Source organism: Lacerta agilis, chromosome 8 (assembly GCF_009819535.1).
Source record: "Lacerta agilis isolate rLacAgi1 chromosome 8, rLacAgi1.pri, whole genome shotgun sequence".
Classification (NCBI taxonomy): Eukaryota; Metazoa; Chordata; class Lepidosauria; order Squamata; family Lacertidae; genus Lacerta; species Lacerta agilis.
The window spans coordinates 49,377,839-49,401,785 of NC_046319.1; the positions used below are offsets into that span (position 1 = coordinate 49,377,839).

The 23,947-nt window shown below is 47.9% G+C and overlaps 1 protein-coding gene across 1 annotated transcript in view; it reads right to left on the minus strand.

The window, feature by feature from the left end:
• VAC14 (VAC14 component of PIKFYVE complex) overlaps positions 1–23,947 on the minus strand; it is a 74,314-nt gene that overhangs the window by 35,537 nt on the left and 14,830 nt on the right. Inside the window, exons 11-13 of the mRNA XM_033157331.1 lie at positions 23,210–23,354; positions 21,294–21,359; positions 11,383–11,539 (exon numbers count right to left, since the gene is read on the minus strand). Of these exons, the coding sequence (XP_033013222.1) occupies positions 11,383–11,539; positions 21,294–21,359; positions 23,210–23,354 (368 nt within the window). The remainder of the gene's footprint in view (positions 1–11,382; positions 11,540–21,293; positions 21,360–23,209; positions 23,355–23,947) is intronic.

Genomic DNA, 23,947 nt, shown 5'->3' on the forward strand with positions numbered 1-23,947 from the left:
TGGCACAGCAATAGAAAACCAAAGCTGGAAGCTGATAGATAAAGGTGAAAACTTGATTATTAGGCAATCATTCCAAAGAGCATTTAAAGTAACCCAGCTAAGCACAGCTATAGAGCAGGCTAAGGTATGGAAAATTGGAAATCAAAACATCCTATGGAAATGAAGCATCTCAGGAGAGATGATCTATGAACCCACAAGACTACCCTGCACAACAGGACTCTCAATATGTCCAAGACCAGCCTTTGCCAACTTGATGCCCTCCAGATGTTTCAGACTACGACTTCCATCAGCCCCAGCCAGCATAGATAAACTGTGATTCAAGTCGGTCTCTAGGCCATGAAGAACAGAGGCGAAAGACAATCCCAAAGCCAAACTTCTTTCGAAGGGGAAAGATGTGTCCTCTTGCTAGAAAGGGTGGTGGTCATGGTAGGCACTGGCAATAAAGATCAACCTTAATACTTGTTGAAACCTTCAATCAGACAGCATGTTTAAAAGGTGCAGAATGGGCAGGCAAATATCATTCTCAAAGCCTCTCCTCAAACTTAGGGTATACGGTAACTCTTTGGATGTAGGAAACAAAACATGCACTTCTTTCTCTCTCTCTCTCTCTCTCTCTCTCTCTCCCCCAGCCCTTCTTCACAAGCACCCAGTTCCTTTGTTTTTGTAAGGTTTTGGAGTCTGGCGGCACTTAAGTGCCCAAGCCACTTGTTTCTCGACTCTTGCAAAGGCTTACTATCCTATCCAAATATATGGAAAACAACAGAAAGGTGGGTGGGAACTGATACTCAAGGCTGAACAGGGCCATCTTCAAAGGAAGTTATCTGCAAGGGTCAGACCTGATGTAATTGGGCAGAATGTCCAGGTCACAGGAAAAAATTGTGCCCTAACATAGGTCTCTTTTCCCCCTTATACAAATCAGATGTTGACCCTGGCTTTTCAGGAGGAAAAAAAGTTGCAGGTCAAACAGTTCCAGGGATCGGCTGTCGATGGGGAAGTCAATGCTTGGCTCTTCAGTCAGCACTCCTGGGCTCCACACTCATGAAGGACAAGGAAAGAAGATGTGCACCACTGCAGAACGGACCAGAAAAGCCACTCTGGCAGCCTCTCTCCCTACCTGCCAGGCAGCTTGTAAAATCACAGAAGTCTCATTTGGGGTCAGGAGTTGGCAAATATTGCTGCACAATGCACAACACAAGCAGGAAACGGGCTGCAGCTTCACTATTTCAATCTGCTGCTGCTTCAGCAGCAAAATTTGTTAAATTTGGATACACGGTACAAGCAGCAGTCAGTGTGAGGCATGGAGAGAGGAGACCCATTTCGTGCTATGAAGGTACATCCATAGCAAGACCTCAGCTTTGTATTCCTGCGCCCGTCTCACAGCTCCTAATCTCTGCCCAGCCAGTTTTCAATTAATCTGCACGGCTACAACACAGAAAACGTCAGGCAACAGAGAGGCTTCCAAGAGTCCCACCCACGCCTCCCAGATCCCTTTAACTTCCCCTGTTCCAGCTTCTGCCACCGATGGGTGGCTCGCCCACGATGGCATAGCAAGATGTTACAATTAAACCCGCCTTACTATTTATAGGAGCAGAAATACTAGAAAGGCAGGAGGAGGTGTTAGGAAAACTCAGTTGAACCGATTCATTCATGCTGATACTCACAAACCAGAGGCTTCACAGATACGCCACACACCAGACTGGCTGTTAGTGCACATACAGAGAAGCCCAAGCCCACAAGTGTTGTGTTGGGACAGCTCAGCTGCCCACGGTGAGCACCAGGGTGAGTTGCAACTGAGTAGGATTGTCTCAGGGGAATTGCTCAGGGAGAAGCCGCAGAGGTTTCCTGGAAAGCAACTATGATGGTGTTAACTCTCATTGCCAAGGTGAGCAGCACATGCCTTCACCAGTTGTCATCATCATGTTCCTGTGGCCTGCCACAGCAGACTGCACTCTAGCGGGAAGCTCAGAAAGAAGACCGCTTGAATTTCTCCTCAACTCCACCACCTGGTCAGCCATACAGCTTGATCAAGCAGGAAATTGCTACATGTGCCCAAATTCAACTTCTCTATCACACACATCCTCACCTGGTATTAAACAAGTGCCTGAGCTCCCCCTTCCCTTAAGGCAGGGGTCCCCAAACGAAGGTCCCCAAACCAATCGCCTTCTAAATCTGGCCCACAGACGGTCCGGGAATCAGCGTGTTTTTACATGAGTAGAATGTGTCCTTTTATTTAAAATGCACCTCTGGGTTATTTGTGGGGCCTGCCTGGTGTTTTTACATGAGTAGTATGTGTGCTTTTATTTAAAATGAATCTCTGGGTTATTTGTGGGGCATAGGAATTGGTTCATATATTTTTTTCAAAATATAGTCTGGCACCCCACAAGGTCTGAGGGACAGTGGACCGGCCCCCTGCTGAAAAAGTTTGCTGACCCCTGCCTTAAGGTTTCTCTTTTCTCCTTCTACTTCCTCAGAGGTGAAGATAATGGCGAGTTCGGCTCAGCAACCCAGCAGTCTGCAGACTTAGCCTGTGTTCATTACTTCTGCAGAAATTGTCCAGAAGCAAGTTTTACTTCTCTGGCATCTGCAAATGCTGGGTGTACGTGAGGATTCTGCAAAGATTCCCTAAAAGGATAAGCAGTTCAAGGAAACTGTGATACGCATGGGCCTACTCAGGTCGCTCACCATAAACAGTCAGAAACACCAGTGGTTTTTGAATAGGGCTGATAGGAGCAGTATTCCAAAACAAGCTGGTTGGGGAAGTTTCCTGCAAGCAGTCTTCTTTTTTTAGACCAGCTCTACACCGTGTAACTGTATGATATGGTTTTACCCAGGAAAATTCCCTACAAGCCCAGTTTTATTCCTTGCAGAAAGGCAACAGGAGGACTAGACACTCCAACTTGCTCTCCTCTCCAGCAGTTCCATACAGATGGTCAACACCACAGAAGACTGCAATTTGGCACTGCCCTGCAGAGTCATCCCTCTTGTGGCAGGACAATTGTCTCTCAGCACTGCATTATGGTAGCTTTTTGTAAAACAGAAGCAGCCCTAGCTCAACACTGTGCCCTCCACTGTCAACAGAGAAAGGTTCTGAGGAGGCAAAAAGTTCTAAATGCTACTGAGGGACCCAGGAGATTCAGAAAGACCTCCCCCTACCTCTCTCCCTCTTCCGTCACTACAACAGGAGTCTGCCAGCCCAACCATGGCAGTTTCAGTCCCCAAACTAGGTGTCATAACTCTCTGTAAAGGCCAACAGAGCATTTTGGATTTACATCGGCCCCAAATTTGCTTGCTTGCCCTTTGCTATTCAAGCTCTTTTCCAAGTTCCCCCGTGAAACGTTTCAGACTATCCCCCCCCCCAACAGAAAACTGCTCTGAGAGCCTCTTACAAACCCCTTCCTCTAGTCTAAAGCATTTTGCTTAGTATCTCTTGCCTGCGACTCTGGGGCAGAGCAAGATGGAAGAAATTCTGTGTCATTCACAGAGCAACTATTTTTCTGTCTCTTGGCTCTTCTGCAGGAACGGAGGGGGGTTGGAGGGGGGGGCACTGGAAAGTTCCTGGAGTGCCTTGATGATCTTCCAGTCCTCATCCCCCTCCCCCAGCTGTCCACCAGGCAGATGGGGCTGTGAAAGGGCTTTAGAGAGCTGCAGCTCCACCAATCCTGTGCTCAAGAGGCGGAAAACTCAAGAGGCGGAAGCTGCCTTTTGACCACCATGCTCCTATGAGCGGGTGCAAGAGCAGATCCCCACACCCCCTTCTCCATCCCCAAACATGCACTAGGAGGTTTGCTGCTGCTGCTGCTGCTGCCGCCGCCGCTGCCAGAGGAGGCAAGCAGATTATTTTAAGTGAAACCTGATGTGCAGGAGAGACTTTCCAGCCGGCTAATACTACTACAGGATGTTTTGTATTTCAACTTGGTAAATATGATGTAAAGGAACATCACATGGGAAGATAAAAATAGAGCAGCTCAAAGAACAAAAACAGAACCGCCCCAAGACATTTGCCTCTCAATTCATCACCGAAACAGATGTTGCTAAGATGTAGGCTCCCCCTTCCCAAGGCTCGAGGAGATACAAGCCAGTCTTTATTCCTTCCCTCCCCAACTACAGGGCACCTGGGTGTGTGCCTGTCCCTCCGCCCTGTCGCCACACACCCTTGACTGCCCTGCCCATTTCCACAGGCACATGGCAGCAGAAAGACCCCTCTCCGGAGTAAGCTCTTGTTTGACTGAAACAAGGCAGAAGCAGAAAGTGTGGAGGTCACAGGGAGGGCGGTCGTGGTGGTGAAGAGGTGGAGAAGCACAAAGGGGAGGCATTCCTGCAATCCAGAAAGCCAATTCGGACCCAAAGAAATGGCTGCCCTGCCTATGGCAGTCAGTTCTGCATATTGGGCACAAGACCTGGGATCTTCACAGGGATGCTTCATACCTCTGCAGGGTTTTATAGCAACAGGGGAAAAGTGGGTAGGTGGAATATACACACATTTAGAAACATCTCAGGTTTATTGTGTGAATCCACTGACAGAGCTGCTCTTCCAGGCCAGAACACAAGGCAAAATAGTTGCCTACAAAATGTCAACACCTGAGGGGGCAAATCAGCTTTCCCCCAGACTGCTGCCCTCCAGATGTTTTGGACTATAGCACCCATCAGCCCCGGGCCAGGGAAGGCTGATGCACACATTTCTCCACATGGGAAAAGTTGCCGGTTAAGAGGGTTTGAAGGTCAACACATGCGGTACGCGAGACTTCACCACAGCCGGATGCTAGGAACTTCCCCCCAGAAATGAAATCTGAATGCCAGGCTGGAAATGGGTGATGCCCAAGCAAGACTCCAGGAAGGCCATGTCTGGCTCTAAGCCCAGCATCCTGCTGCCCTCTTGCTCTGTGGGTCTGTTAGGTCCCTGACTCAGGCCCTGCTCTGAGTGCCTAATCCCCAAAGCCTATTTCGCAAGCCAGCTCAGATTAGCACAAGTGGCTGGCTTTGTGACATCTGCTGCCTCCCTGACCTCTCTCCCAGAGAACACTGTTGACTTCTTTCGTGGGCTGGGATACACTGGGAGGAGCATAAGTCAAGGCATTTGACACTGTAAAGATCAAAATCCTTTGCTTCACCTGCCCCCCCCCCCAGCCCATCACAAGGGGAAAGGAAAGCAACTTGCTTCTCGATTAAGCAGTTTGAGGTGAAGAAACACGGGGGGGGGGGGGCGTTGATTCCAGCACACTACTAGGATCTCAAGAGGTCCAGCCCATTTTAACATGTTCCATGAAGTGCTAGCCAGGCATTTCAAAGACAGAGGGGCCAACCCACCTCTGTGGGTGGTTTTGTGTCTGACAGAGCTACAGAATCAGAGCCAGCATTTTGGCAAGGGGATTAGGTAGCACACCAGGGCAAGTCATCTACTCACAGCAGAGCTTTCTGCTTCCCCTCTGGCTGGGCCCTCACATGACAAGGCAGCTGATCTGCTGGTTCTGAGAGACTGCCCAAGTATTTCAAGATCACAAGCCAGGCCTTCTCCTCATTAGAACAGAAGTCACGAGTCCAGGGAAGTTAATAGTTATTATCCTGGCACCCTGCCCCCTTTAAAATTGTTGTTTCTGTCTGGGGCAGTGGGGCACAATCCACTTACTCTTACAAATTTATCCCTCACTTGAGGTTTAGATGTTCAGCCTGTTTCTGACAAGAAGAACCCACTGGGCAGTGGAAAGGTGGGGGTACAAGGAAATATTTGAGGATACACATGTTCATATTGGGCTATGAACAGGGTACTTCCAGACCAAGAAAGCACTTCTCATCTTTGTGAAGCCCTGTGAAAGCAAGGGCATGTACCAATCCAGTCACAGAAATATTGCCAAATAAAAGGAAGGGCAGCTTGAAAAAAGTACGAAGACTTTCCTCAAGCATGAAGACAACTCAGCACACCTCGCTGCAGCTTTCTCAAATGAGAAATAAGGGGGAAGCAAAGCAGGGAGCAGATCTGCTCAGCAAGCAGAGCAAATACACCCTGCCAGGAAAAGCAAACAGCAGCATTTGCATAAACAGATTCTGAGGAAAGTGTGAGGATGAAATGGCACTGGCCCTCTCTTCCACCCTGAGGAGCCAATCTGGTGGTTTGCCATTTGAGCAGGCAAACATATAATGGAAACCAGCAGGGAGGGCGAGATGAGGGCTTGCAAAGGTGCCATTTAGCACAGCATGCCTAGGAGTCTACTTGGAAGAACAGTCCAGCTTCTGATCCTCCTATCTTTGCCATCCTCCCCGAGCTCTGTCTTTGCCCAGAAAGAGTCCAGGCAGCTTGCCACATCATCTTCTTGGCCCTGAAGCCCACTGTGCAACTGGAGAAACGCCTTGTTGAATGTACAGAATTTGCTGGCGGCCTCAGACTGCAATAACCCTCCCCCCAAAGGAAAAAAAAAACTCTGGCACAAGCATGTTTGTCAAAAGCTGCTGGACTTTCCCCCACATCACCAAATTCTTCTCTTCTCTCAGAAGAAAGAACTTAAGAAGTGCCGCGCAGGATCAGTCCCGCAAACTGGGCCATCTGCCTTAACGGTTATGATGGAGCTGCACCTACTTGTTTCTGGCCATGAGATGCTGGGGGGTTCACATCTCGTAAAATTCGACAAACTTCTTTGTGTTCCTAGTCTCTAGCCAGTAGACACTTGGCAATCAGCTGCAGATATTATGGTCCTGGGCACAAAAACCATAGCCATGTCCTTAAAAGTACTGCACATATATGGATGTTTTAAGTAGTAAGAAAGCTGGTGGGGGGGGGGGGAGGTTGAGAGACACAGCTTCTTGGACATCTTCTTTCCAAATTATTATGTGACATAAAAGGCTTGGACTGGAATGGAGTTAAAGGGGCCACGGCAGCCTTTAGGATGGATGCCACAACTGCAAGGCTATTTTTAGATAATCTACAGGGGAGGGAAGAGAAAGCCATCCACTTGATCTAAAGCACAGCTCTGCAGCCGCCCAGCCAGCTCCTCCCCCTACCCGTCTCCCGCACAGACAGAGGATCAATAGCACACTCGAGGCCCTGCGCATTTGCTCCCAGCTGTGCTCAGTGCAAGCCAACAGTGGGAGAAGCAGCATGAGCTCATCGTACTTCCTAGCCAGGGCATTACAGGCCGGACCAAAAGCTTCCAAGAAGCGGGCCTCCGAGATAGCAGCACCAGGGCACTGTGCAAAGGTAGAATCAGCCACAACTTCAGGTAACCTGGAACCCTCTCATGAAGAAGCAGGGAGTCTCTGGTCAGATGGTGAACTATAAGCAAACAACCAGGCAGGCTATGGTTGGCGTTTACCCTATTATCCCTTTCCACAGCCTGTCATGATCTGTCCCTTTGCCCTTCCTGCTCATCATCCATGCACCAGATGGGAAATCAGTGCATGGTGGTGGGCTGAGCATTAGACAGGGGAGAGAGACCAGGATAAACCCCTGCTCAGGGATGAAGCTTGCTGTGTGACTCACCTCTCTTACACAGTTGCTGGGGAGAAATGCACATGTGAGCGAGCTCCCAGGGGGCCAGGAGGAAGGGGAAATACATAGGCTATATGCACTCCATACACCTAAAGCACATTATTCCCCCCGCAGAACCCTCAGAATTGTAGTTCACTCCTCACAAAGCTACAGTTCCCAGCACCTTTAACAAACTAGTCCCTGGCACTCTTAGGGAGAAGAAATGTGCTTTAAATATATGGCGTGTACGTAGGCACGACGTGATAAGACTAACAAAACCTTCCCTTCCCTCATGCCCTAACCTTGCCGAACACATTTTAAGCATTCTGGAACGTGAGTCAATCAAGGCAAGTAAAGGGCTGTCTGCATAGATGCTCCCTGCATGCAAAATTCACATTTCCATGGTGCTGATGAAATCTGTAATCTTCCCTGTGATTTTTTAATCTTCCCTTCTCAGTGGTGCCTTGATTAGTAGGTAAGAGAGAGCAGGCAAGGGCTGGTTCAGAGGCCCCTCTGCCCAATAGAGGCTAAGAGGATTAGGGATGACTTGGGAGGGCATGCAACTCTCCCACAGATGTCATTAACCCAGTCCTGAGGACCTTGGCCATCTCCCAGATGTTGCACTCTGAGCATCCTTCGGCAACCGAGCAGTCAGGCCTCTTGCCATACCTGTGAGATCTGGGCAGGTGATGAACTTTTATGAATTCTTACCTGCTCTGAACCTGAAGGAAGCACCCTGTGGGTGCCTCTCCTAGAGATCTAGACTGGACTGCTACCTGGGATCCTTTGGCAGACTGGAAGATTTGAAGTCACAAAAGAATGAGGTTGCTTGGACTTCCACTCTTTATCTTTTGAACGGACAAGGCTCAACAAGTTCTTAAGAGTTCTCAAAGAACCCAAATGTGAAAGTGCTGATCTTCTAACAAAAGTAGGTAACTCATCCTGAAGATCAGCCTCCATATCTGAGGACTGGAAAGGGGCCAATATAATACCCGTTTTTAAAAGGGCATCTTGAAAGGATTTGAGACATTACAGGCTCATTAGCTTAACATCTGTTCCAGGAAAGCTGGTGGGAAGCATAGTTAAAGATAGAATTACCAAGCATATAGAAGAACAAGTCTTGCTGAAGCAGAACTAGCATGGCATTTGCTCCCACAAGAGCCAGTGATGGCCACAGACTTGGACAACTTTAGAAAAATTCATGGAGGAGAGGGCTACTAGCCATTATGGCTATGTTGTCCCTCCACTGTTGGAGGCAGTATGTCTGGGAATGCCAGTTGCTGGGAATCACAGGTGGGGAGAGTGTTGCTGCTGCCCTCTGGTCCTGCATGCTGGGTTTGTTAAGGAATGTAGTTAATGGGTTAATAATTCTTCATGAGTCAGCAGAGACAACTCATTCACCAAGATGCACCTGCAGGCATCTTGTTACTCTCTTATTTGTGTTACTGGGCAGATTTGCCAACAGCAACAGGGTTCCCATTATGAGGACTGTTTGGCCAGTGTAGAACAAGATGCAAGACTAGATGAGCCTCCTTTGGCCTGATCCAGTTGCAACTTTAGGTTTCTTCTGATGTTCTCACACAGATACAAGATGGTATCTGAAGACTCCTTGAAGAACTTGGAACCATGGAAGGAAACACTGGCAAGGCAGGAGCGGGAACCACCCAAATGAACTCCCAATTGGGCAACCACTTCTTTCTGTGGGCCGCATTTGTTGCTACAGAATTGGCCACAGATTGAACAGAGATAAGAAGAGTCAACTAGATATTCTACCAATAAGGAAATCCTAAGTGAGTTGTCATTTCTTCGAAGAAACCAGTCTCCACCGGTACGATGTTACCTACCCACATACACATTTTGATACGTTCTTGTGTCTTTGATCTTTAAATTTATTTCCCACCTTTCCACCAAATGGTGCTCCAGGTTGCTAAATGCAACAACACAAGTACAATAAGATATAATGAAACAGCAATAAAATACAGAACGAGGAAGAACAGAAAAATAAGGCAGATAAATCAGTAAAATCAAAACCATCAGAAAAAAACAAATTTCAACATATTCTAAAGTCAGCTAATCTTCTAAATAAAAATGTTTTTGACAGCTAGTGGGTGGTCAAAAATGGTGCTAGCTCGTCCCCCTTGGCAATGAGTTCCAGAGTCTGGGAGCAGCCACCAAGAAGCCCCTGCTTGGGGTTTCTGCTAAATGTGCATCAGATGTGAGCGTATTGAAACTGCTCCTCTAAGGAGAACCATTGAAAGGGGGTGCAAAGCTCTCCAGAATGGCAGCCCATGGCCAATGATAATGGAAGCCCCTGCAAAATCAGAAGAACCAAGAGGTACCCAATCCCCTGTCCAAGGTCCTTGTGTACAAAGGCAACCAAACAAGTCACCAAGCCTTTGCTTATGTCTCACATTACCATAAGAAACATTACAAATAAATTCAACATTTTGCAATCCAAAAAAGACAAAAGTAATTAAAGTAAGAAACAGCAGTTTAGCATGACAGTAAAAAGGTGTTTGTTTTTTGGGGGCGGTGTGGGAAACAGTGCAAAGGATAAGCAAATTAATCCAGCACCCTCACACACATAGAGCCCAAATTAATTGACCTGGACAAAGAAAACTACTTGAAGATTGTTAACTATTGTTGTAAGGTGGACAGCAAAGAGGAAGACAGTGCAGTCTGGCACATGGAAAGAGAAGGCTGGATCCTTAAGCTCCATGGAGGGAGGGGGTGGACCTGGAGGGCCTCCCCTGATGACCTAGAAGAGTGGGCAGGCAGTCCCTGATAATGAAAAAGCCCTTCCAGCCCTTTGAGCTGGGCCTGGAAACCCAGGGGGAGGTGGCACTGTTTCAGTGTTTTTGATCTGTGCTCCAGATGCCACAGTCCCCCAGCACCACTGGTTGGCTGTTCACTTGTGCGTGCTTTCTCTCTCTCTCTCTCTCTCTCTCTCTCTCTCTCTTTCTCCCCCCTCATTTGTCTTTCCCCTCCCCTCTATTACCTTCACCCCTCTGTATAGCGGCTTTGTTGCTATGTATGTTGATTAATGCTAACATTCATCAAGTTTCACCCATCTGGGCTAAAAAGGGTGCCTGTGCTCTGAGATGTCCCCATTCATAAAACCTCACTTGCCCTAAGACAAAATCAGAAGCAGTTCTTGGCAGAGGCAAGGACTCCTACTATTCACAAATGGCAGAAATTAGGCACACTGCACATCTATAATGCATAAAAGCTTTGGGATTGATTTGCGTGTAAATATAGATTCCCTGTTAAAACTTTAGCCATTGTTTCCTTTCCTGTTGACACAAACTCTATTGAAGACCAGCCTGATGAATTGCTATGGCTTGCTCCAGAGGGGCTGCCCTGCAGTCTGTCCCAACGACAGAAAGGCGCAGGCACAGCATTTCAGAAGCAGAGGAATGGGATGAAGGAGACTGGCCAGCAATAGGGAAGAGCAGGAAATGGGGTCTAGGCCTCGCCCTCGAACTTCTTCTAAGCTCTCACCTGGCTCAGTTCTACTCGGCAGGCATGAGGACTCAAGGCAGGCACACAGCAAAACGTTTTTCATTCCCAAACTGCCTCCTTGTTGGTGTCACAACTGTTGCTTCTCTTCTCACCTCCCACCCTCCTTCTGCATCAGTCTGGAGGTGTATAATTATCAACACAAAAGCTTCCGTTCGCTCTCCCCACCCACTAGCTGTTACTACAAGCAGAAGCTGCACAGAAGTCTTCAGGCTCCAGCTGTAGCTGGAACCACACTCTGTGGCCCTCCTCTGTGACAAACACATTTCCCTCAAATACTGGTACCGATTCTGCCAGGGAATCACTTGCCCTCGCCTGTCTAAAGCTGCCCCATGCCACTTTGCATCAGGAGAAAAAATACTGTATCCAGAGCATGTGAGATCTTTGCCAGAGACAGGGGCACTTACCAGAGGAGCCAACTTGGGAAGGTTTAGTAGGAGCAGGAATGTGCAGTTCCAGTTGCCCAGGTCGTGAACTGGGGCCGTCAGGTGCCCCTTGTCCTTCTGTCTGACCTGCTGGAGAGGATGCAATCTCGGCCAAGACTTCAAGGTCCTTGAGGATAACCTGGAATCAAGGAATAAAAAGAGATCAAGGAGTGGCTGACAAGGCAGGCAGAGAAGACAAGGACTCCCTGTGCTCTTTTCCTGCACTTTCCCCAGCTCCACAAATATCCATTTTTGAGATATGGTAAACAGAATTGAAACCAGTATTCCAAATGCAGAGGCCCTAAAGGTTTGTACAAGGTCACTTTAATATTGGCGGTTTTATTTTCAGTTCCTTTCTTAATGATCCTGAATATGGAATACTCAATTGCAAACAAATGTTTGAATCGTCATAGCCATAGTACGCGCTCTTGAAATGCATGGATTTAAAATAATGGGAAAGTGTTTAAATCAACTGAATGGAGATTAAGCCAAATACAGGATTTGAGGTTGGAGGGTGGAAGCCAAGCAATTCCCAGCTGTTATTAAGCTGCAATGGGTACACCCCAACCACAATGACAGCTTCTTGTAAAGCTAGTCCCTGACACCCACACAGGTCAAGCAGACAAGATTGGTGTCTTTTGAACAGGTCCTGCCTTGCCCATATGATCTGACATTCAATCTCTGATTGATCTTCCGATTTTCTAATTTACTATGAGACTCTTATGAACTCACTTCCATCCCTGCACTTGAAAGATTATGGACAAGCTTGATGGTGCAGCTCCCACATCTCCTGTCCTGCATCCCATAATTTCTAGCTATCCAAACTGTGCAGTATAATACCTTCATGCTGCGTGTCTATCCACACACACACACACACACACACACACACACAAATGTCCTTTACCAGCTACCATTTATGATGGTGGGGAAACTTGCGACACAATGATGGAATGTCTCATTTTCCTCTTATGTGCCTTGAGCAAGGGAAGGTGGTGTAGGGATGTCACTCAGAGCGTAAGCAGGACATCCCAGAACATCTAGTTCTGAACTAAGAGACAATTCACACACCCAAAGGGAAATTTCTTCACTGGCTCCATGATGAGGACTCAGTGCAGAGGGTCCTCTGCACAGGCATTTTAGAGGTTGTCATGGGCATGGCAAGTCGCTGTTTCCGTTGTCAGCAGGGATTGAGGCTTTCGGGAGGGTAAGGACCTGTTTTCATGCATCTCACCAAGAGATACCTGTCAAGCCAACACCCCCAGTCAATGCGATTAGGTAAAATGAGCATGCAAAAATGAAGAACGAAAAAGAAAAGATATTTAATATCCCACCAATTTTCCTCCAAAGAGCTCAAGGTAGCCTCCATAGTTTTCACCACTAATTTTATCTTCACAAACACCCTGAGAAGTAGGCTGGCCTGAGAGCTATAGTGACTGACCCCAAGGCCAGTTTCATGGCTGACTGAGAATTTGAATCTGGATCTCCTCAGTCCTAATCCCACACTCTAACCCAGCCTCTGCCAACTTGGTGCCCTCCAGGTGTTTTGGACTACAACTCCTATTAGCCCCATGGCTGTGTTGGCTGGGGCTGATGGGAGTTGTAGAAGAAACATCTGGAGGGCCTCTGGCTGGGAAGACTGCCCTTGTCCCTACTATGCTACCTGATACATGAAGCATTAGGCCCACAGTGTTGTCTGCTGTGACTGGCAACAGGATTTCCACAGTCTTGGGGCAAAGATGCCCCCAAGTGCCAGAGGCTGGGCCTGGGTTCTTTCACCAGCTTCAGCCCCAGCCCAAGATCCACTAAAGGGGGACACACACCAAACCAGGCATGTGTACAGCACCAAGCCTGCCATCTGTCCTGCATTGTGCCATGTTGCATGTTTTAGCATGTCGCTCAACCACCTGCCAAGCTGCCACAAGTATCACTAAATTGCTTCACGGCCGTGGCATCACCACCACTGAGCAGGTAGCACAATCTGCACATAGGAGCCCAGGAAGGCATTGTGTTCCACTGCTAAAACAGAGGCGGCACACAAGGTGACTCAGTATAGGCCTCTCACTTTTGCAATATGTGCACTCTAACCCACCTTCCCTAATCACACCGCACATTTGAAGCACTTTGATACCACTTGGAACCGTCGTTACTTCCCCCAAAGAACTCTGGGAGTTGTAGTTTGTTAAGGGTGCTGAGAGTTGTTAGGGGAGCATTGTTAGAGCTATAAAATCCTCGAGTGGTTTAACAGTCAATCCCTCTTCAAAGGGAACTTGGGACATGGTAGCTTTGTGAGAGGAATAAGGGTCCCCTTACAACTCTCCGCACCCATAGCCAACGGCAGTTCCCAGAATTATTTGGGGGAAGTCACTGACTATTTGCAGTGCTTTAAGTGTACGGTGTGAGGTGAGCTCTGCTTCTTGCTCAGGGTCTCCTCACCTGATCCCTCCCCTGGGTTGAGACAAGTGAGGCTCAGTTATTCCGTTGCACAGCCTGGCCTTGGAAGAGGAAGAGCGTTTAGTATACGGTAGCCCCTGATTGTGAACTTTGAGCACTCTCTGCAAGGAAGGAAGGCAGGCTACACAGGAGCAGCGTGAAGCTTTCTGCTCCGGCCAAGGCCCAGCACCTACATGAAGGCAAGAAGGCCTCCCCCCCCCCACTACCTCTCCTCAGCAATGGCCGGTGTCCCATCACACCCTACTGCTGAACCTATATAGCCAATGTAGAACCACCTGAGAATGGCATTGAGCAGCAAGCAGCTGCAGCACTAGGAGGCTGTCAGGGGAAAGCACCACATCTTGGCCACCGCTGCCCTGGAAGAGGAACGAGCAAACGAGTTTGCGCATATCCATTTTTGATGTGCACTGCCTTGCCTTGTGAAGTTAGCTGGGACCCCCCCCCCCCACTGGACCCTATTCAGCCTGGTGGTTTCCACATGCAAGGCTGCCTTTGAATGAACTGAAATGGTGCATCCTACCAAGAGGAGCTCAACCAGGATGGTGGGGACGGGGTGGGGGAGGGGGAGTGTTTTGCATGCGCGGTGCATCTTTCCACTAAGCAAGCCTCCAGCAGGCAGCTTCTCTCTCTCTCTCTCTCTCTCTCTCCCTCTCTTTTGTGCGAGCGAAAGAATGAAACTGGAAGGGTGTAAGAAAAGCAATATCCTGCAGGAACACAAATGCCTAACGTTGCCACGGCAACAGGCCAGGTGCCAGAAAGGCGCATCAGCTGGGTCCCATCATCTGAGAGCAGCAGAAGCAGAAGCAGCCGAGGCAGCAGCTCTTTAAGCTCCCATTATTGGACATGAAAGGGCTGAGGCCACAGAGGCCCTTCCCTTCCCCCAATGACAAGGCAGAGTTGGGGGGGGGGGCTTCCTGGTGGGGAAAGGGGTGCAGCCCAGAAGCACAGCCCCCACCCCCACCCCACCCCCAGCATTAAGAGCCACCAGATCAGCTGGCAGAGATTATTTTTAAAAAAAAAGAAATGGGAAAGTGAGATTACTTTTTTTAGGATTTAGGCTCAAAGAAAGAAAAGCCCTAGATAAAACCGGCAGCGAGGGATGCTCCTATTCTCCGAAGGTGGGGGGAAAATAATAGCATGCATCCGTGCAAATATTAATCTGGTTTGCACAGGTCGCAGCAGATATTGCCCAAGTTCTACATAATCTGGAAATCTGTTTTTATTTCTTCTCAGATGCTGGATCTGGTCAGATGTGCCTTATGGAAAAGATGAGAGCAGAGACACACCAAAGGGGGAGGGTGGAAGGAGGAACAGCCTTATTGGGAATGGCAATGAATGCATGTGTATCACAGCACAAAGCTGAGCTTTTTTGACATGTTTTCATGTATTTGTCCATAACCGCAAAGGTTATAAGAAACAGCACTGCAAGGAGGTTTTTGGATTTTGCATCTAATATGTTTACTACTGCTGCGGAATGGCCGAGAGTGACGAATAATGGGAAAAACACAGCTCAGCCTTCCACATGACACTAGCTTTGCTGAGTGGAGAGCAAAAGCATTTCAAGGAGGCGTTTTCTAGTAATGAAAATCCTGCTGCTGCTGCTGCTGCTGCCTTCCCCCAATGCATGTCTATGACACTTCCTCTGCTAACCAGATCTAGGTCAAGTTAATGTGCCTCATGTTCCAGTTGAACCAATCTGATGTTCGCTCCACTGGCTCATGTGCAAGCTGCCCCAGTCTTGCTGAAGAGGCGGTGCGTGAAAGCACACAACACACACTCCTCCACCCAAGACTCGAATATTCAAGAGTGCCAGGCTTCAGCACCTTGGGAGTGCATCCTGCTGCCTCTTTAAGGATGGGAACACAAAATGCCACCATGGCTGGAAAGTGTTCTGTGGGGAATGACATACCTGTCCCAGGATAACCAGTGCAAGAACTGGGTCTGCGTGTTGGATTTGGCTCCCTGAAAATCTCTCATACCCACTGCTGCAAAAGGGGGCAATGTTGGGTCTGGGCTTTGAGCCAGAATTCCTGCAGCCTCCAGGGCTTCAGCACCCTGTGCCTGCCCTGGTCCTTCCGCACCCCTAGCATCAGAGCTACACAATGCAGGTGCATTACAAGCATTGCGTAAATGGGTCACCTCTTTCCATAAAATGAAGGCAGCTTTGCAGTGCGTGTACATAGCTTATGCAGGGGCAGTGGGAATGCCATTATTCAGGAGATAACTTTGCCACAACATCGAAAAGAGAACCTCACAGCTTGATATTAGTCTTCTGAGATCCCAGGAAACACCATTTCACACAGAACCTACACATAGCAATTATTTAGCACTATTCATTGGTGCTCTTGCATCCTCTTGCAAACCTACTTTTGTGCAAAGCTATCCTCTGCTGCTCACTGACAAAGGGCTCTTTCTCTCTCTCACACACACACAAGTCCAAAAGTCAGCATCCTCAGCAGAAACATCTGCCTGACACTGCTGTCACATCCCATCCACTCGTCCCACCGCCACCACTGGTGGGCAGGTTTCTGGTTACCAAAGGAGTCACCCTGAGCTCTCTTGCCTTGCTTCCCTCGCCTCTCTGCTCTCTTCTGAAGAGGCGCACGGTCAAGGGAGCAGAACTGGCAAAGATAACTGGAGCTAGAGGAAATGAAGCTGGCCTCTGGCAGACCTCCAGCGCTCAGGCAGACGTGACACATTCGACAGCAACTGAGAAGCATCTTCCCTTCAATAAAAAGGAGCTGCTGCTGCTGCTGCTGCTTCCCCCTCATTTCCTACCATCCGCAGAGAGCAGTATCTCAAAGGATAGAGGCCTCCTTATACTTGGGGTAGGCAGGGTGATGATGCAACTTGTGAGTTAGCCCCAAATGGCCAGCCCCAACCACAGAAAAGCCAGTGTGGGAAGCTCCAGATCCTCCTTGAGAAAGAACGGGAAAAGGTGCTGCTGCCGCCGCCCCAATCCGCTGCCATGTGGCTCAGTTCCCCAACTATTAGCATGTCTATTGATTTAAATATTTATAGGCACATAAAAACATGGCAATAAAATCAACAGAAGCATCAACAGAATCAATAAATACTGGCCAGCAAAAAGAAAAAGAAAAGAAAAAGAAAGAATTCAAGTTTCAAAAGCCTGTCTAAATAACAGAGTTTTCACAAGATGACTACAAGAGGGCAGGGATTGTTCTTGCCGAGCCTTCTATTGGCAGTGAGTTCCACAAGTCAGCCAAGCCCACCAGAAACACCCCATTACAGAATCTCAGTGACGGAGGTGGAGAGCAACAGACCGGGCAAGTCCTTGAGTTGCTTTTGGTCCAAATTGTTTATGGCTAACACTAGAACCCTGAATCGGCAACCAGTGCAACTCTCTCAGTGCTGAGTAACATGCTGCCAGTAAATCTGCTCCTGTGAGCAGCTTTGCCGCCTCATTCTGGGCAACCCAGCCAGATGGGTGGGGTAGAAATAATAAAAATTATTAATGCAATGCATCCTGGCCACAGAAGTTAACTGGGCCTCTAGCTGACAAACACGGACAGAGGAATGTCCTCCAGCTTAATGTTCAGATCAACTGCCCCTGGGCTGATGGATGAACCAGTGGAACACAACCTGCCAAGTGCAAATAGGACCGTGCTACCAGAAGCTCTTCCGCACAGGTTTCTTAATGGCAGGGGACCAGGCAACAGAAAATGAAGAGGCTTCAGCAGACTCTGAGGCCCCCTAGTGGCCAGTGCCTGACAGAACACTTGATGCTCCCAGCTGTAGGGCAATCAAGGAGCCCAAGCTGTTCAACCCCATTGGGAGGTGGGAGGGCTGAAGGGGCCCCATCCATCTCATAGGAAGGCCGCCTGGGCCCTGAACACAACTCTCATTCTGCAAGGGCAGGCAGCGAGAGTGCTCTCTCTCTCTCTCTCTCTCTCCCTGTTGCCTCAAAGGGCTTCTCTAATGAATTTTCTTTTTGTACAAGCATCAGAGAAAGAAGAAACCCGGTCAAGAGCAAGATCTCCCCTATTTGGCAGACCCCCACCAAAAAAAAAAGAGTGCAATGTGAAGACTAAGCTTGTTCCCTCTTCCCCATTTCCAAGAGAAACCAATCAATCTTCCAGTGACAACTTAACTAGGTCCCTTTTCAGTGAGGGAAAGGGATGGCGAACTTTGCCCCTTGGTCTCTGAACCAGAAAATTTCACAGTCCCCATCCTGCTTCTGTTCAATCTGGAACTGACATTGCCAGAAAGCAGGAAAGTCCCTCCCTTCTCCCCACACTTATTTAAGCTATTGTGGCTTAACAGAAATGCCGGCAAGGCCCCAAAGCAGCAGCAGCAGCAGCAGCAGCCACCATTAGCAGCCACAATCCACTGGGGAATTTATCCCAAGCAAGCCCCACTGAAACAAAATGGGATATGCCCAGAAGCGCCAATACCATTCCCAATGAGCCATCTACCACAACCCCAAGATCTTCCCGATTAGTCCCCCCTAGTTCAGACCACATAGGAGAAGTTAGGAATTCTGATGACCCAACGTGCACCTTTTATTAATTCGATATCTTCTAAAATCGAATTCATAACCTCTGACTGCCCGAATGTTTTCCCTAAGTCTAGAGTGTACACAAACAAAAAGGAGGGGTGGCAGAGGAGCTTGCCTCTCCCACGGCACCAACTCGCACATCTGAATAAGTTGCCTGCCTCACCCCAGGGCTGCCCAGCCCCTAAAAGTGCTCTCCCACACCCACATTGTCCCTGGAGGCTGCCACATTTGCCTGCAAATCTGCTGGCCTGCAAATGAAACGGTGACTCCAGGACTACAGCGAGAACAAGGGGAAGGAAGCACATCCGAGGTCACATCAAGCTCACCCTCCTTGTTCTTTGTAACACACCAAAGTCCCAAATTTCAGCCTTGGCAAGCTGGGAGCTGGGAAACTGGGGGAACTGCGGGCCGAAATCCAACCAAGCACAAATAAAAGCATAAACGGATAAAGGCAGCCATTCACTTTGGCACAAGCTTTTGTTAAGCTTCATTGTACTTGGGATCTGCATCACATGGAGAAAAGCCCCATGGGACTCAGTGTGAAAAAGCCCATTCCGCAGGAAAGGCTGGGGCAAGAGGGCTTGCAGCTGTGGGCGAAAACAGAGGAAGGGGAGTGCAGGAAAGCCCCTCCCTCAGGAAAGCCCTGCAGCAGAGTGGGAGACAGGAAAGTGGGGGAGAGCGTGAAGGTCTTCAGAAACATTTGCAATTTGTCCCCCACCTCCCTAAATAGTTTCAAGACAACCACGTGGATGTCTCAGTACCCTGAGCAAATGCCAGTCTCTTCCCTGCCAAACATCTCAGTGAGCGCCCCCCGCAAACAAGTACCTCTCCTTCCTTCCACTCACCCAGTGGCACCAGGGCCATGGGCTGGCTGTTCCCATGGGATCCCACATGAGCCTCACAGTGGTCTCAAGGATGCTTCCAGGCATCTTGACTCTGAAATCTTTGGCTTGCGGACAAGTAAAACACAGTGTGCCCTTGCATCAATCAATCAACCAACCAACAGGTGGGACTCTTGCCAGTCAAGCATCGTAGTGCGTTCTTTTCTGCCCAACCTCTAATCTGATCAATCCACCCAAGGTACACCTTGATCTGGTTTACTCAGAGCCCTATTGGAGAACACCCCATGCCCAAGACACCGCAACGCCCTGACAAACACATCCTAGGTACTTGAACACCCATTAGCATCCATCAAGGTTAGGATCCTCCACGCAAAACATGCACCTCCATGCAAAGTATGTAGCTGGAACCCCTTCTTGCGCATCATGCATTTTGGCTTTCAATATGCCCAGTGGAAAGGCTCAGATCCAACTAGTACTCCAGCTCCCCTTTGCTGCAGGGGGAAACCCTTCCTGGAGTAGCCAGAAAAAAAGTTCCGCTTCTAAATGTTAGTGGTCTATTCAAGCCCATTCAATTCAAGCCCATTCCATCTTTGTCTGCTCAAGGCTGGCTTTCGGGCAACCTCAGCTGTTCCACTCCTTGTTAGCGTGGTCCCCCTTTCTACTTGCCTTTCCTCCCTCCTGTCTTTTTAAATCTGCTTAGGGAGGGTTCCAGGAGAGGCACAAAACACACAGACACCTTTCACAGCGACACAGATGCAATACAGAGCTCAAGAACACTTACAGGGGCTCAGCCTACCACCAGTCTCCCAAACTACCCTTTCTCTGGTTGTTTGTTGGCAGCAATACATATTATCAGTGAAGAGCCAGAGGTTCAGGCAGCTTACGTAACTCCTGGGGTCCAAGTGCAAAGACAATCTCCTGATTAACTGCAACCCAGCCAGCCAAAGAAGAATCACTCCCCATCTGGGAACAGGTTATATCTGAGCTTCAGTTTTTCTCTCACACAGGTACTGATGCTGCTTTGCAGAGATGCATATTTGCACCCTTCTTCCCCCTCTAATGCAATTCAACTCCGCACCTGTCTACCTGGCTCCAGCAAATCTCTACTGTCCATATTTGCTATTAGATCCCTCACATCTTTACTGTGTCCTAGATTTAACTTCCAGGCTGCCAGTCCAAACCAAATACTGTCTATGTAAATAATCACGGCCTCTATTTGTAATAAACAGCGTATTTCCAAACTTTGATCCGCTATCTGGTTGCTCATTCCTTTCAGTGTAATTTGCATCATGGTACGTGACTCCAAGATGCATGTACTTCCCAACGAGCGGACAAGGACACATGGCACTAACTTACTAAGGACTTGCATGCAGGGCCTCTGCAGTGAAGTGTATCCAGCTTCATATATCTTCATTATCCCAACAATATCCCAGCCTCTTTGCAACAAAGAAAGTAGCAGAGAAGTCAAAGCCAGATGACAGAAAGGGCCTCATCCTGGTGCAAGATCCACCAAGTGGGAATACTTCAGCAGGCAGCTCCCTTCTTGTGAAAGTGAAGCTGAACTTGCCATGAATTTTTATTGTAGGAGATCGCAGGAGGACATTCCTGAGAACTATCCCCTCCGAGTCATGAGGCAGAATCAAATTAGAAGCTTCACCAGAGACAGCAGACTCTCAGCTTCCAGGCAAATGCAACTAGTACAATTGCTTCCATTATTCAACAGCTCAAACTGCCATGGCCTCCAAGGGAAGCACCATCTGAAGTTCCATGCTGAGAATCTGTGGCCGAGGAAGGGAAACTCTGAAAGCCACTTCTTTCAATCACCTCTTAACATGCGGGTGGTTTGACAGTGCTTCACTCTGTTTACAGCCTAACCCACTAAACAGAGCTGCCCAAGAGCATCAGTGCTCAGGAGACAATGAATCTGATCAAGGGTGCAAACCCATGAACTTTTCACCTGTGGTCTGGGTAGCCTACTAGCCACTTTTACTCTCTCAGTACACAGGTTTGTTTGTTTTTTATAAAAAAAACCAAATAAAATAAATGGAGTTAAATGTTTCCAGTGCAGGGTTTATGCTCACCTCATCAGACTCGTCAGATAAAGTCTTTAACAAGATGGGAAACAGGCTGTCTGTATGCCGGAACATCTGAAAGGCAAAAGAAGTCCAAAACAGTCACAGGAGGTACTCTGCCAGAGGCTGCCACCACAACAGCAAAGGCTGCCTCCAGGTTTAAGAGCATCCCAGTCCTTGTGATGGAAACATGCCCTCCTTTCCCACAAGCTAACCAAACAAACCCTGCAGCTGCGGCCAGAGTCACCAACTAGAGGAAGAGCATTCTATTGCTTTTTGATATATTGAACTAGTTCGCACATAGCACTCAGCCAAACTGTGTTTTAACGTGAACACGCAGAGAGGAGACAAACCATGCAGCCAAGGCTTTTCTTGATTTACAGCTCATGGATTGTCTGCAGTGAGACGAACTACAGGCCCCAGGTTCAGAGCACTTTCCATGCCAAACCACAGCTTAGGTCAGGGCAGCGCAGCAGCACTGGAGGGAGAGGAAAGCAGCTGTGATCTCCTCTCGGGGAACCTGTGTGTACACACTGAAGAGAAGAGTTTGGATTTGATATCCCGCTTTTCACTACCCGAAGGAGTCTCAAAGCGGCTAACATTCTCCTTTCCCTTCCTCCCCCACAACAAACACTCTGTGAGGTGAGTGGGGCTGAGAGACTTCAAAGAAGTGTGACTAGCCCAAGGTCACCCAGCAGCTGCATGTGGAGGAGTGGAGACACGAACCCGGTTCCCCAGATTACGAGTCTACCGCTCTTAACCACTACACCACACTGAAGCATGGCTTGGCTTAGCAGTACATGCAAACTGAGCCAGAGCACTCATAACTGTAGCACTTTCAGCAGACTCTATGTAAAGCATGAAACAATTTGGGCTTTCCATCCATTACAAGCAGCTTTATTACCAAGCCAATCAGCACCAAAAGGGAGGGGGAGCAGCAGAAAAGCTGGAGGAGAAATGGAAGAAAACTTCTGCAATGGAATGTTCCAAAAAGAGCTCCCAAATTTCTCTGACTCAACAACTGTGCCTCACTTAATTAAAAAAAAAAATTAGTTCCTTCTGGGCTGAAAAAGCACATGTATCAGGAGTGCAATGCTATACAGTGGTACTTCGGTTTTCGAACAGGCTAGTTCCTGAACAACTTGGAACTTGAACACTGCAAACCCGGAAGTCAGTGTTCGTTTGCAAACTTTGCTTCAGAAGCCGAACATGGTCCTGAGCTTCCGTTTTCACTGCTGCGCTGCTAATTTGCCTCCCCCCATTGTAATCAAAGCCTTCCATTTCCGATTACAGTGTTCTGAGGTGATATTTGGAGCTTATATTTGGTGCTTTTGTTTTTGCTATTTTTTGCGTCTTTGTGACTGTGGCTTTTTCGTTTTTGTGACTGTGGCTTGTTCTTCCTTTTATGATTGATTGATTGATTGATTGAATGATTTGTGGCTGCGGAAATGGATAAAAGCCCCCCATTCAAACAATGGCTATCATCAGTGCAGGTAAGGAAAAAATAGTAATTTTAATTTTTATCATCTACAATACTGCCTTATTTATTTTATAGTACAGTACAATGATTATTGCTTTCATTTTATGGATCAATAGTGTCATTAGATAATAAAATTCATGTTAAATTACTGTTTTAGGGGTTGTTTTTAAAAGTCTGGAACAGATTAATCCGTTTTGCATTGCTTTCTATGGGAAAGCGTGCCTTGGTTTTGGAACGCTTTGGTTTTGGAACAGACTTCTGGAACAGATTCAGTCTGAGAACCAAGGTACCACTGTATTCTTAAGAGGCAAGCTTGCTTTCCAAAGCTTTAAGAATACAGTAGCATCTTAGCTGCTCTTCAAGGAAGAGTCAAGAGGAAAAGAAATGCTATAATGTGGGCCAATGGCCATGCTGCAGGCCTGATCTGATCAACGAGCAGACTTGCCTTGCGAGGCGTCTTGATGTACAAGTGGTACAGCCACTTCAGGACTGCTATCCGTGTCATCATCCCAATGGTTGAATCATGAAGGTGACAGTCTAATACTTGGACAATTCCATCGAGGTTCAGGGTCACCTGGATTCTCTCAGTGCTGAAGGTAAAAGGAGACAGAAGTAAGTTCAGGCTGGAGCATGGTTTCATTCATTCGTTCAATGAATTCAACATAAATAACCTCGGGGCAACTTGTACCATTTGGTTTCCCTGTTGTCAATGGCATTTGATGAATGACTTCTTCTCAATACTTAGCTGCCTATATTGAGTCCATATAAAAACAGCACACAGAAATTCACAATGCAACAGGCTCCTTGGTTCATCATTTCACCGCAACAAACACTTCCCATATATACAGCTTTCACCTTGCAAAGAGACAAAGTTTCTCTCCCACAAAGGACTAAAATATTGCTCCTTTGCTTGCTTTCCTTAGCTGCCAACTGAATGAAAGCAAAGTCATTCTCCATTCCAGTAATGCTGACAGCTATTTTCCAGCAACTGCTCCCATCCTTTGTCTGTAGATTGAATACTTTTTTCCCCTTCCATTTTGCTTCCACCATTCCATTTTGTATGCTTAAAAACAAACCCTTAAAAATCTGTGGCAACTAAAGCAACTGCCGTTGACTGAATACCAGCTCATGGGTCTGTGAGGCTGCATGTTGCTGGAAAAAATTATTCTCTTTGGCTTTCGGA